General features: G+C 42.7%; 1 protein-coding gene across 1 annotated transcript in view; it reads right to left on the reverse strand.

Annotated features, from left to right (window-relative positions):
- Positions 1 to 12,202, reverse strand: part of lama1 (laminin, alpha 1) — a 308,489-nt gene extending 296,287 nt beyond the window's left edge. The window contains exon 1 of the mRNA XM_060823828.1: positions 12,108 to 12,202. Within this exon, the coding sequence (XP_060679811.1) occupies positions 12,108 to 12,201 (94 nt within the window). The 5' untranslated portion in view covers position 12,202. The remainder of the gene's footprint in view (positions 1 to 12,107) is intronic.
- Between the last annotated feature and the right edge of the window lie 2,736 nt (positions 12,203 to 14,938).

Genomic DNA, 14,938 nt, shown 5'->3' on the forward strand with positions numbered 1-14,938 from the left:
ACGGGTTGGACCGAAGGGCCTATTTCCATGCTGTACATCTCTAAGACTCTATGACTCTAAATCAAGGGGGAGATGTTGGTAATGTCATTAGACCAGAAATCCAGAGGCCCAAATTTGTGCACTGTGAGCACCAGTTCAAATCCCCACTATGGTATCTGCTGGAAATTTAAACAAAACCAATTGAACAAAATCCAGGACTAAAATCCAGTTTCAGTCATGGGTGCCTACGAAACTATTTGTGATTATTGTAACAAACCAACTAACCCAGCAATGTCCTTTCGGGAAGGAAATCCTTACGTAAATGTGGTCGACTCTGAACTGCCTCTGAAACGGCCAACCGAGCCACTCAGTTCAAGGGCAGTTGAGGACAGTAGGCAGTACACACCGGCTAATGCCCACGACACCCACCTTGCACAAAAAAATAAAAACTGTAAATGGTGATTTTTATATCAGTCCATCCTTTCAATTTTGCTTTGACATCACTTAACACAGAAAAGTCCAAATTAAGATGTATCAGAAAAAGTTGTGTGACAATGGCTAAGGTAGATTGGAATCAAATGTTGGCAGGCAAAGTGAACAAAGAGCTGCCTTCAAAGAGAAGATTGCTTGAGTACACTTCAGACACATCACCATAAACGATGACAGCAACAGAGAATAAAGAGAATGGAGTAATCAGGCTGCCTATCAAACGTTCAGGAGGAGATTCCATGACTTCACAAGCTAAAGTTGTTTTACACAGGTACAAAATCACATTTGTTTGAGGACCAATATGAAACAATTCAGTCAGCTTTTTAAGGAGATGTACTCTACATAACTTTCCCCTTAGGCAGAAAAGCAGTCACAATAAAAAAAACAGTTGGGATTAAATTGTTAAAAGTCTGGTTGAAGATTTGTAGCTCGGGTGTCCGTTGTTGTGGTTCTGTTCGCCGAGCTGGAAGTTTTTGCTGCAAACATTTCGTTCCCTGGCTAGGGAACATCATCAGTGCTATTGGAGCCTCCTGTGAAGAAGAACGGATTCAGGATGGTCCAGGTAATGATCACAGACGCTCACAACCGACTGCACAAATACAAGCAAGAAATTGCGCGCCAAAAGTCGTTAATTTTAAAAACCACTAATCAGGAATGGACCCGGACCATAGAACAGGCTATCACTATAGGACAGAACAGGACAACACTTCGCAAAAAAACGGCACTAAAAGAAAAAATGGACAAACTAACCCACAAACAGGAGGACACTACAACACACACCTGGGTTAAAAACCTCTCCCACAGACATGGAAAGAACTATACTGGCCAAGGGACTCAAATACAACTACAGGGATGCCAACACAGCAGACTTCCTAGCAGCACTAGAATGCACACTCAGGAACAATGGACTGACAGAAGAGACACAACAAACAGTGAGACAAACGGTCGTACCTATGATGATAAGAAAACGACATACACATAACCTCAACACCAAGGAGAGGGAAGCACTGAAAAATGACAAGAACATAATCATACTACCGGCAGATAAAGGCAGAATGACGGTCATCTTAGATAAATCAGACTACATCAATAAAGCACAACAACTACTCGCAGACACCAACACCTACCAAATGAAGGATTCCGACCCCACACCACAGCTCACCAATAGAATAATCAACACACTAAGGAATCTACAAAAAAACGGACAGATAACCAAAGCGGACCAGCAAAGAATGAAACCTGAAAGCAACAACACCCCCAGATTCTACGGACTACCCAAAGTACACAAACCAGACATCCCACTCAGACCCATAGTATCACTACCAGGGACACCAGCATACAAACTGGCCAAAGAACTACAACAAAAACTGAAACACCTAGTCAGCGGATCCAAACACTCCATACAATCAACACAGGAATTCTTGGACATCATCAGGAATACACACATAGACAAAGAAGAAACCATGGTATCATTCGACGTGACGGCACTGTTCACATCGATTGACAAAACCCTAGCCAGAGAAACAATAGCCAACCTACTGGACATACACAACAGAACACAGGAGGCCGAACCTATCAACAAGGACGGCATACTTAAACTACTAGACCTGTGCCTCACTACACACTTTACATTCAACAATCAGATATACGAACAAATCAACGGAACACCCATGGGATCACCAATCTCGGGACTCATAGCAGAGGCAGTTATGCAAAGGTTAGAACATACAGCCCTACCACAAATCCAACCCAAACTCTGAATCAGATACGTCGATGACACTTTTGTAATCATCAAAAACACAAAAATAGAAAAAACACACCGAATCATCAACGCCACACTCACAGGAATACGATTCACGAGAGAAGAGGAAAAGGATAGCCAACTCCCATTCCTAGACGTGTCAGTAGAGAGAACACCCAACGAAGAATTCACCACAAGGGTACACAGGAAACCAACACACACAGACCAAGTCCTAAACTATGAAAGTAACCACCCCAACACACACAAACGAAGCTGCATCAGGACACTATTCAAAAGAGCCACAACACACTGCAGTACACCAGAACTGCGAAAAGAGGAAGAGGAACACCTATACAGGGTATTCGCCAAAAACGGATACCCACGCAACTTTATCACCAGATGCCTAAGAGATAGACCACGGAACGAGGACGTGCCACAACCAAAAGGACTAGCCACACTACCATACGTCAGGAGCATCTCAGAACTGACAGCCAGACTACTGCGACCCTTAGGACTCATAACAGCACACAAGCCAACTTCCACACTCAGACAACAACTCACTAGAACAAAGGACCCAGTAGCCAGCACGAGCCAAACTAACGTAGTTTACAAAATACCATGCAAGGACTGCACAAAACACTATTTAGGACAAACAGGAAGACAGCTAACAATCCGCATCCATGAACATCAGCTAGCCACAAAACGACACGACCAGCTATCCCTAGTAGCCATACACTCAGACAACCAGGAACATGAATTTGACTGGGAAAACACTACCATCATAGGACAAGCCAGACAGAGAACAGCCAGGGAATTCCTAGAGGCATGGCATTCATCCACAAACTCCATTAACAGACACATAGACCTGGACCCCATATACAAACCATTACAGCTGCAACTGACACCCGGAAGCGGCAAGAACAAACCACTATAAATACCGGAAGAAACATCAAAGCAGCGCTTCACAGGAGGCTCCAATAGCACTGATGATGTTCCCTAGCCAGGGAACGAAACGTTTGCAGCAAAAACTTCCAGCTCGGCGAGCAGAACCACAATAAATTGTTAAAATCTGAAGAAAGATACATTCCAGTATTGAATGAATATAAAACTAAGGGTTGACATTTCACGACCAGCATATTCCCATGTGCGCCACAGCCTGATGTATAAGGCCATTAATCTGAAACATTGGGCAAGGTCTGCTTCAGAAGATGGTGGTCTTGCCTGCCAGTGAGAGACCCTACAGGAATGTCCACTGCTTGTTTTCAGTTTGGCCCTCTGAACCACAGACCAATCAAGCAGTGGTAAGGCCAGCCACAATTCTTCCCCATGGAATTGGAGCTTCAGGGGGTGGAAGTATACTCAGGTAGAGCTGCCGGACTCTTGTCTTTAGCAGTGACACGGGGGCAGGAGGATCATGGGTTCATAATCCCAGGATCACAGACACCCAGGCCAGAAGTGACTAATGGCATTAAGGGTTTTTTTTAAATGGGAAGGGGAGTTATAGGGAGCATGATGCAGGGACTCAGCAGTAAGGATAGAGCAGGGGTTCTGAGTGTGTTCCCTTTCACTCTCCATGCCAGATCTCTCAATACATCACTGAGTTTCTTCGATCAAGACAAAGCCTTCTCTAACCCACCTCCCCACCTTTCCTGAAGACTTCTCAAGTCATGGCTGCAGAGTATGCCATGAGATGCCCACCTACAGTGGGCTAGCATATTGTAGATATCTTTTGAAATAACCTGTTCAGAGATATTATGACCCATCTGAATCTGGGCATCCTGGCTCAGAGACAGGGACACTACCACTGCACCACAAGGGGCTTCTTGCAACCAAATTATTAATATCAGCAGATGAGTCCTTGAAATGGCTATTAAGCAGTTATTTAAGGTTGTTCATTAACTGCAGTAAGAGAAGTTCAACTATGGGCCTGACCACATTAAACCTAATTCTAGTGGAGATGAAAAGCTGGGGGCTAGTGAAGATTTTGGTGCCATCCTGAATTTCCTCATCCATATGTAACCATCAAAACATCCTCCTTACTCTATCCGAAACAAATGACCACATTTTCCAAACAGCTTCCTGCCCCGTACTGTTTCAGATCAATCTGCTCCCAATGAATCACAGCACTATTCTTCAATCCTGCCACTGTAGGCCTCTATCCTACTCACAAGCCTTGTGTTTTTCAATTCTGGTTTAAACCAACCCCTTCTATCCCCTCTTCTAACTCTTTCAGGACACTCACTATTTATTTCAAACACTTTTTAAAAAATTCATTCTCAGGATGTGGGCATCTCTAGCTAGGTCAGCATTGGTTAGCCATCCTTAATTGCCCATAGGGCAGCTAAGAGTTATACATTGCTATACATCTAGAATCACATATAGGTCCAGACCAGATAAGGACGACATAAAGGACATTAGTTAACCAGATAGGGTTTCCCCAACAATCGACAATGTTTTCTTAATTCCAGATATTTTTGGTGAATTCAATTCAATCCCATCATTTGCCATGGTGGAATTCATACCCCTAGTCCCCAGAATATTACCTAGGTCACTAGATTAATAGTCTAGTGTAATACCACTAGGCCATCAGCTCCACTTATGGGATATTTTATGAACTAAAGATGTCAGATAAAAGTGAATCAATGCATGAAGGTGTTATTTGCTGGGACACTGCAAACAATCTGGCTCAAAGTGACATTGTTTTACTGTCGGTTTTTCTATAACACAATGGGTATTTTCTTGTGCAACCCCACATTATAGAAAAATCACGCTTCAGAAACAGTGCTTAAAGTGTTGGCAATGTAATCACGTTACAACCAATGCACATTTTAAGAGTTTGCGCTTTAGAAACAGTGTCTCCAGTTCATCAATCGCCTTACAGCGAATTCGCTTTGATGAGATGCGCTTTATAGCAGAACGACCTGTAGACTAAAGAGTACCATGTCAAGCTAATTCCTGTCTCAATGTCCAGTATGCTGCCCTGTTGCACACCCAAGCCATGTACCATCCCATTAACATAACCTTGGAATCATTTTAGATCTTCTGGTTGACTTGCAACACAAAACAGCAACAAATGTTTTGTTGTCTGTGGATTCACTGACTGTGACTATCCAAAGATCCAAAGGATATCAATGGGTCCAAACATTAGGGCTAAAGTCCTGCATTGTTTTGAATTTGTAGGTGTAAAATAATAGGGGGTTTAAGTTATGGATGCATTTGATTCTGGCTGAGATGGCAATTTTGGAAAGAATTATTTTCTCCCAGGTTTCCACACTAACTCATCTACATCTTGCCAATCCTAAGACATGCCATGAACCAACACCATTAGGCAATGTTTTAAAACCTCATTCTTCACAGAAGTTCTGTTTTTAATGTTCCTTGATGTTCCTAAAAGTGGAAAGTTAGGGTGGTTTGATTAAGATAGCTAGAAATGCGCTTACCACAAAAAGATGAGCATTTTAAAATCACAGTATCAAGACAACACCAGTGAGTAATTCAATTTTAGCGTGACTTTTAAGGATTGTGAAAATCCATGTTGCACTGAACCCAATTTTTCACTTGAAGTTTGCAGTCTTGCTCACCAGTTGCACAATGATGCTGAACACAACAGTGCAACTGAGCAGAAACACCAGGCCTGAATTTTTCACTTTGATTCAGCTCCCAAACTCTCTCACTTTTTAAATGGAAACACAATGAATTCTTTTAAAAAAAGTCAAAGCAAATGTTTGTTTCATTTATTCGTATGGACAACCACTGTGCCATGAATTTAAAACAATTTAAATTCTCCACTTAAAACATTATTTAAATGCAGGGCTATTTCTCACTCAATGCTCGACATAAACCCATTCATTTTTAGGTCCAGATCATTTATTTAAAGACTTAGAGAAAATTAATCTTCCAGATGTCCGATAGCAAGACTGTGAATTTGTCAAGCAGGAAATGGCACTCGCAACATAAAAGGTTAACAGTTCAAATCCACAACCTATCTTCCAGACTTTTCACTGAAATAGTCACCAATCTGATTACCAAAGAAGGGAGACAGACATTCTTAAAATTTTGATAAAAGTATGGAACTAAAAGCAATTTTTTGGGTCTGTGCAGTTAGTCAGAGGCTGCAGTTCTTGGCAGTGTATATCGAAAGGTCAAAGTGAAAAGGGATAAAGGTTGCCAGGGAGATAAGTATACATAGGCGGATGACAAAAAATGTTCTGAGACCCCAACTGATAATGGAGATCGCTAAGATTTTGAAGATTTTTATGAAAAGGGCTGCCACACATGTAGAAGGTAAAATTTATCATGGTAAGACACGGACAAAAGTCAGAGATGAAGTCACCACTGTCCTATCAGAATGTTCTCTCATTAGAGAGAAGTGGCCGGTCATGGTTTAACCTGCGGGTCGCCACAACTCGAGCAATGGGAGAGGTTGAGAGGAGAAACTTCCATGGCAATGTCACCCAGTGCAGGAATTGAACCCCATGCTGTTGGCATCACCCTGCATCACAAACTAGCGATCCAGCCAGCTTATCCTTACTTAAGTCCACACAGACAACATCTACCACTCTTCCCTCATCTGTCTTCTTAGAATGCCACTGAGAATATCCTGGATACTGTATAATAACTTTATCCTGACTAATGAGACCTATTCCACACATTGCCGATGACGTCCAATCTTACTTCCTCTTTCTCTGCTTTCAAAGACTTGTGTACCTCAGAAATAAGAACAGATGTAGGCCTTTCAGCCCTTTCCTGATGAAGGGCTTTTGCCCCAAACGTTGATTTTCTTGCTCGTTGGATGCTGCCTGACCTGCTGTGCTGTTCCAGCACCACTCTAATCTTGACACATTCAGCCCATCAAGTCTGTTCCACCATTCAATGCAATCATGGATGCTCTGAACAAAGAACAATACAGCACAGGAACAGGCCTTTCAGCGCACCGAGATTGTGCCAACATGCAATGCCTTTCTAAATTAAAAACATTATGTCTGTATCCCTCTGTTGCCTGCCTATACATAGATCGGTCAAGATACCGTTGCTAGTGTATCCACCTCGACCACCTCCTCTGGCAATGCATCCCAGGCACTTACTTGCCCTTGTGTAAAAAACTTGCCTGTCACATCTCTTTTAACTTAACCCCTTTTACCATAAACCTATGTCCCCTTGTAATTAACATTTATAACCTGGGAAAACAACTTTGACTATCCATTTTATCCATGCCTCCCATAATTTTGTAAATGTCACCCTCATCCTTCGATGTTCAATTGAAAAATAAACCCAACTTTGTCCAATCTCTCCTCATAGCTAATACTCTTCAATTACATGATTATCCTCAACTCCACTTTCCTGCCTTTTCCTCACAACCCTTGATTCCGTTGCACATTAAAACTGTCCATCTCACTCTTGAACTTACTTAATGATCCTGCCTCAACAGCCCCTCTGTGGTAAAGATTCACAGTCTCTGAGTGAAGCAATTCCTCCTCTCCTCTGTCTTGAATGTGTGACTCCTCATTCTGAGAATACACCTTCTGGTCTATGGAATACTTTTCTCTTCAATCATTCTGCTTTCAATGGGACTCTATCCTTTCCCTGACTCATGAGGTTCGTTTGTTTATAACTCAAAGCAATCTGAGACACAAGGCATGTTTGAGAACTGTGGATATAACAATTTCTGTTTGGTTCACTGCAATTTAATCATTTTCTTGCATTTTATTCACTGCCCTCTGCATACTTTAGGAATATTTAAAGAATTGTAGCATTTCTTTTTAAAGGTGGGTCATTCGAGCAAGTTTAATGCAACTGTATTGAGGCCAGATGTCTCAGGAATGTAACAAACGTTAGTTGCTGGAAGTACTAAAGGACTTGGAGAAACTCTATTTGGGGATTAAGAAGCAAATGTATTTCCCCACCACTTGATTCAAATCCAAAATCACATTCTCGTACATCAGATAGTGCAAGATAATATTCTATGATTAGATTTTTCTTGCTTTTGTGGGATGTGGGAATCGTTCTCATCCCTAACTGGCCTTGAACCATATAGCTTGTTCAGTCATTTCAGAGGGAAGGTTAATCACATTGTTATGGGTCTGGAGTCACGTGCACAGCAGATCAGGTAAGGATGGCAGATTTCATTCCATAAAGGGAGTTAGTGAACCAGACAGATTCTAAAAATAACTTGTAACATTTTCATAGTTAACCACTTCCAATACTAATGTTACATTCCAAACTGTATTAACTAAAGGCAAGGTTCGCCAGCTGCCCCGTTGCCACCATTGCATAGGCTTAGTTCTCTAGTGCAGTGACATAACCACCCTGCCACCATGTAGGTGCTGCATTTGTTACCCATTCCTAACTCATCTGAAACCAAGAGGGTCACTGAGACACTGCAGAGTTAGAATTCAACACATTGCTGTGTTTCGGGAGTCACCTGGAATCTGAGCATAGCAAGGGTAACAGAGTTCCTTCCACACAAGGTATCAGGGAAACTGGCATTTTTGCAACCATCCCAATTATTTCCTGTTCATGACGAATAAACTAGCTCCCAATTCCAGACTTATTCATATTTATATCCCTGCCTCAATGATAATTCAGCATTGGACCATCAGTCTCGATGCTGGATAACGAAGCCAGTGATGTTTGGAATACAGCAATCATGTCATGTGGTACGGTGGCTCAGTGGTTGGCTGTGTTGCCTCATAGCACCAGGGGCCAGGGTTCAATTCCAGCCTCAGGCAACTAGCTGTGTGCAGTTTGCACATTCTCCCTGTGTCTGCATGGGCTTCCTCCCACAGTCCAAAGATGTGTGAGCTGGGTAGCTTAGTCATGGGGAAATATGGGGTGAGGAAGGTGGTGGGATGCTCTTTGGAGAGTCAGTGAGGACTTGATGGGCTGAATGGCCTGTTTCTACACTGTAGGGATTTTATGACCTCCCCAGATACTGGGCTGCAATGCACGAAAACCAAAGGCCCATTCCCAGAGTACTTTAATCAGCCACGGGGACATAAAACATGTCCAATGATTTCAATTTCTACCTATGAAAAACTCAACATCATCAGCTTATACAATCTCTAACCAGCAGCTGAGACCCAAAAGCCCATTTGGTTTGAGCTATAAGTAGAGGTTGAACAGCCTAGGGTTATTTTCCCTGGCGAATCAGAGGCTAAAGGGTGACCTTATTTAGGTTTATAGCATCATGAGGTGTGTGTGATAGGGTGAACAACCAAGGTCTTTTCCCTAGGATAGTGGAGCCCAAAACTAGACGGCATAGCTTTAAGGTGAGAGGGGAAAGTTTTAAAAGGGAACTAAGGGGCACCTTTTTCACTCAGTGGGTGGTACGTGTATGGAATGCGCTGCCAGAGGAAGTGGTGGAGGCTGGTACAATTACAACATTTAAATGGCATCTATATGGGTACATGAATAGGAAGGGATGTGGGCCAAATGCAGGCAAATGGGACTCAATTAGTTTGGGATGTCGCATCAGCATGGACGAGCTGGACTGAAGGGTCTGTTTCCGTGCTGTATATCTCTATGGCTCTATAATCGCTTTTTTTTCCTTCACCCAAAAAGTGGTGAGCCTGTGGAATTTGTTAACACAGCAAGCAGTTGAGGCCAAAATATTATATGCTTTCAATAAAGAGCTGGATATAGCACTTAAAGTGAAAGGGATCAAAGGATATGGGGGGAAAAATGGGAATAGTTCTCAAGTTGGATGATCAGCCATGATCACAATGAATGGAGCAAACTTGAAGGGCCAAATGGCCTACTCCTGCTCTACTATCTTCCTGCAAAACCACAATTCTCCATTACTGAACCTGAGGTAAAATCCAGCTCCCAGTTCTAAACCAAAACATAAACTGCTGGATACACTCAGGAGGGTTGGCAGAATCACCAGAGTCTCTTTTCAGGACTGGACTGAAGCCAGAAAACTGCTTTCTCTCCACCGATGCTGAGAGTTTCTCCAGCTATTTCTGCTTTTATTTCAGATCTTCAGCACCTGCAGTTCTGTGTTTTACTTTATCCCAATTATAAAATTATGTCACTTATTTGGCAACAAAAAGACTTCTCTCCCGGGGTAAAATGTCAAATATAGTACCACGGGGCACAGGTATTAAAGAGAAAGTGAGGACTGCAAATGCTGGAGATCAGAGTCAAAAAGGGTGGTGCTGGAAAAGCGCAGCAAATCAGGCAGCATCCGAGGAGCAGGAGAGTCGATACTTCAGGTGTAAATTTAAGGTGGGGGCGGGGGGGGAAATGGATCTTTAAAAGAGATGTGTGAGGCAAGTTTTTTTGACAGAGGGTGTTACATGCCTATAACATGCTGCCAGGGGAGATGATAGAAGCAGATACAATAGCAGTATTTAAGAGGCATTGAGACAGACACATAAACAGGCAGGGAATAGAGGGATACAGACCATGTGCAGGAAATGAGTTTAGTTTACATATAGATCCTGGTCAGCACAGACATGGTGGGCTGAATGGCCTGTTCCAGTGGTACCGTTCTACGCTCAGTGATTGAAAATTGTGGAAGCTTGAGGTGCTTCTGTGAACCTTCAGGCAATAAGTAAACCAATTCACCAAACTGTATGGAGAAAGCCAGTGCAGTGACCAGTTGCAATCACACTGGCAGAATAAAAGGATCTATGGAAAGATGATGGAATAATGTGGCCCGGTGGGGACGGGCAGAGGGCTGTTTAACACATTGGTTCATGAGGAACTCAGAACACACAGGTTAGTGCTAATGATGCTGGCCTTTGTTAAAAATGAACAACAGCGGGAGTAATGGGATTGTAAATGAAATCGTCTTCAGTTCTCCTGGACAGGAAGACAAGTGGGAATGAGTGTGGGAGAGTAACCTGTCTGCATGGCCTTTCCTGATCACTGCAGATGTCAAAACAACTAAACAAAACCTTTGCACCGAGACAGAAATAATCAAATGCAAGAAAATATTTGGTTACAAAATGCATAATTAATTTGCCTCATTATCCAAGGGAAGTTTAAATAAAACAATCCAGCTGACTTTATTTTTTAGTTGGGAAGTTCCTCAAAATAGGTGTTTTAAATAAAAGGATTTACATCAAATAAGGTTGGACCAGCCTCAAAATGTTACCTCTGTTTCACGGTCGTCAGATGTTGCCAGATCTTCCCAGTCCAGCCAACCAAAACAGGCAAAGGGGAAAATGGTTTATTTTCACAATAATTTCCGTCCAGAAATGGAGGGAAGGTGTGTGGCCATCGAGTTTTTTTTTGTCATAGTGAGCACATGAATCTGTATATTAACTGACACCCTTTCCCCCCTAACTCACACACAGATATATTAGCACAAACAAATCTTACAGCCACACATGGCTCAAGGATGTTCTTAATGCAACTCTCAGGAGATAAGAGATTCCTCTCAAAAGGGAACTGCCAGTAATGTTTAATTATCAACCCCTCAGCAAACTCTGCAACCCCCAACCCCCACAGACTATTCCCGAGGCTGCAAATCATAGAATCACAGAGTAGGGGGAAAAAATGTTAAGAATGCTGAAATAAAGGACACAGAAAGAGTTGGAACTCCTGGGCACCAGCAATCGGAGCGAGATCCAGCCACATCACTGAAGAGCAAACACTGTTTTTTGTTTTCTTCACTCCAAATGGGTTACTTTCTCCGGATTGTATTAGCCTTCCTGCCCACGGACACTCCTGAACTGATCTCACGTAGACTTTTTATTCGAACCTCACGTATTTAAAAGTCAACTTTTTTTTTAGTGGGGAGAGATTGTGAGTTTATTCCCCTGCACGCACCCCTCTTCTCTCTCTCTCACTGTTCTCACCTTCTGACCTTGCTGCTCGGACACTGTGACCCAGCAGTTAGCTCAGAGGGATGTGTGTGTGTGTGTGTGTTGGGTCTGATCTGTGCACTTACCTCTCTGCTGAGATTCCGCAGGGACACAAAGGAGTAACAGCAGCACCGTCAGCGGCCACATTCCCTGCAGCTCCACCACTCTCCTGGGCTGCATCTCCCTGAGTGCTGCCTGACACCTCCACAATTCACCAGCTCCTTGCAGCACTCACTCTCTCTCTGCACCGTTCCGACTGCAATGTCCCAGCAACTTCTGTCTCTGTGTTACTCGACCGTCTGAAAAAAAGTTACACTTTTGGACCCACGCCACTTGAGTTCGAGGGGGTGCATCAAGAGTGCTGCCTGGGTTTTACCTCCTTGTTTTGCGCCTGCTAGTCCTGAAAACAAAAAAAAAACTGTACGCAGGTTTTACACATATATAAATAACTATTTGCACGTTTTTTAATTTCTTTTTTGCCGAGGTGTCAAATATTGCCAACTGGCTTGTCCCCATCCACTCCCACTCCCCCTTCCCATCTGGATGTATGGTACACTCTGCCTGGAGCCCTCACTCTGAGAGAGGACTTTTAAAAAGTTTAGACAATAACGATTCGTGATCGGTTGTGCATTCCTTTACTCCTTCCTCTCATCGCTTATAAAGTCTGTAATTGATTTTTCATAATGAATAAATGGCATCAAAGCCTTCCAAACGAGACAAAGGCAGAAACGCTCATGTAAACTAACTCAACTCCCTGCCTATGCTCATAGTTCAGAATTATTTGCCTTATCATTCCGTTTTCCCCCCTGTACTTAACATTAACTGTACTTAAAAGTACTTAACATTATCAGATCCCTGGCATGACACTGTGCTCTCTGATATCAGAAGGAGAATCCAGGAGTGCAAACCTATTCGAACACAATCAATAGTTACACATTTCGACCATTGGGATAAAGTGCTGTAGAGTTTCTCGTATTGCAACTTTGCTAATGTTACATCGTGTTATGTTTATTCCGTTTTGCTTCAAACTGAGCCAGTTCACCCCGAGCCATTATCCAATAAATGAAATTATTTAAAACATGAATGAGCACTTATGGCTAAGCCATCAGCATAATTTTATTTTAAAAATATTAATGTCTAAATAGTTAGGGAAAAGAGAAGTGCCCAAATGGCTCAGAGATAGCATCCACGATTGTAACTCAGATTGCTATGTTCATAAATTGACATCCCATTAATCTGGGAGCAGAAAATTGGGACAGGGTGGGCAAATATAAAAGTTTGGAAATAATACTTTAAAAGGCTTTCATTCAGAGCCTTCAAAGGAGGTTTAGTTAATTATCTGAAGCGAACGAGTTTGTAGGTCTGTGCAGAAAAGGCAGGGGAATGGAACAAGGTGAATTGTTCTCCCAGAGAGCTGGCAGAGGCAATAAGGGCTGAAGGGCCTCCTTCTGCAAGATAGTTGTTCAAAGCTTTTTCTAAAATGATGTGTGGTGTGGATGTCAGGAATTAAAACAAGAGGCATGTTTAAGCATGCACTGTACTGAATTTTCAGCACATATATAAAATGTAAAGACTACTTTTAAATAATCGACTGCCTTTAGAAAATCTCCCACGACCCCACTGAGCTCAACTATTGTCCTTTCCTTTAGTCCTACCAATCTGGAAAATCTGGAATAAAAACTCGTCTAATGGCATCCAAAAACCCCATCTAATTCACTAACAGGGAAGGAAACTGCCATCCTTACCTGGTCTACAGGTCCACAACAATGTGGCTGACTGTTAACTAGGGATGGGTGCTGGTTTAATCCAACTTGCAGGAGGGAAAAAAAGTTGTCTAGTCACCTGGGAAAAAAGCTGATTTTTGTAACACCCCCACACCATCCTTTCACACTCCAACAAACTGTGAAAAGTCATATACCTCCATCAATTGGGAAAGTATCCCTCAGCAGAACGAAGCACTCCCAGCATCCCTTCCTAATGAGTAATGGATTTTATAGTTGCCAAACCTGACTGCTCGTCTTAATCCTTACGTTCCTCACAAAGAAATACCAAAGTGAATAAAAATAGTACAAAAAGTAAGAGAAAAATGAAGTAATGAAGCAGAGAAAGAGCAGAATAAACTTAGGTTGGGGGAGAAGAGAGATAAAGATAGGACAAGAATTACAAATGAGTTAGTACTACTGCCTTACAGTGCGAGGGACCCGGATTTGATTCCACCCTCAGCTGACTGTTGGAATTTGTACATTCTCCCTGTGTCTGCGTGGGTTTCCTCTGGGTGCCCCAGCTTCCTCCCACAGTCCAAAGATGTGCAGGTTAGGTGGATTTGCCATGCTAAATTGCACATAGTATTCAGGAATGTGCGGGTTAGGTTGGTTGGCCATGGGAAAGGCAGGGTTACAGGAATAGGGTAAGGAGATGTGTCTGGGTGGGATGCTCTTCGGAGGGTCAGTGTGGACCCGTTGGGATGAACAACCTGTTTCCACACTGTAGTGATTCTATTCTAAGCTGATAAAGGGAATTGGATAAAAGGAATATACCTCACTACAATCCCACTTTCACATTGGAGAGAGAGAAAGAGACAATTGGTAATGATTTAACTGGTGGGTGACCACACCTTTGGAAGGAGGGTCCTTCATTGTAACCTCCGCTGACATGGGAACTGTGCTGCAAACCATCAATCCAGCCAACGGAGATAGCAAAAGACAGACAGGAATAACAGTCAGATAAGGATAACCTAGATGATAAATTCATAGATGTTTCTTACAGCAATAAGGTCTGAGACTTGGCAGGGAACAGGTTCTTTCATGACTGTCATGTGTCCTGTCACAGGATTAACAAATTACTTCATAATAACCAGATGCCCTGGTTTCCTCCCACAGTCCAAAGATGTGCAGGTCAGGTGGATTGGCCATGCTTA

The sequence above is a fragment of the Hemiscyllium ocellatum genome, chromosome 4, assembly GCF_020745735.1.
Source record: "Hemiscyllium ocellatum isolate sHemOce1 chromosome 4, sHemOce1.pat.X.cur, whole genome shotgun sequence".
Classification (NCBI taxonomy): Eukaryota; Metazoa; Chordata; class Chondrichthyes; order Orectolobiformes; family Hemiscylliidae; genus Hemiscyllium; species Hemiscyllium ocellatum.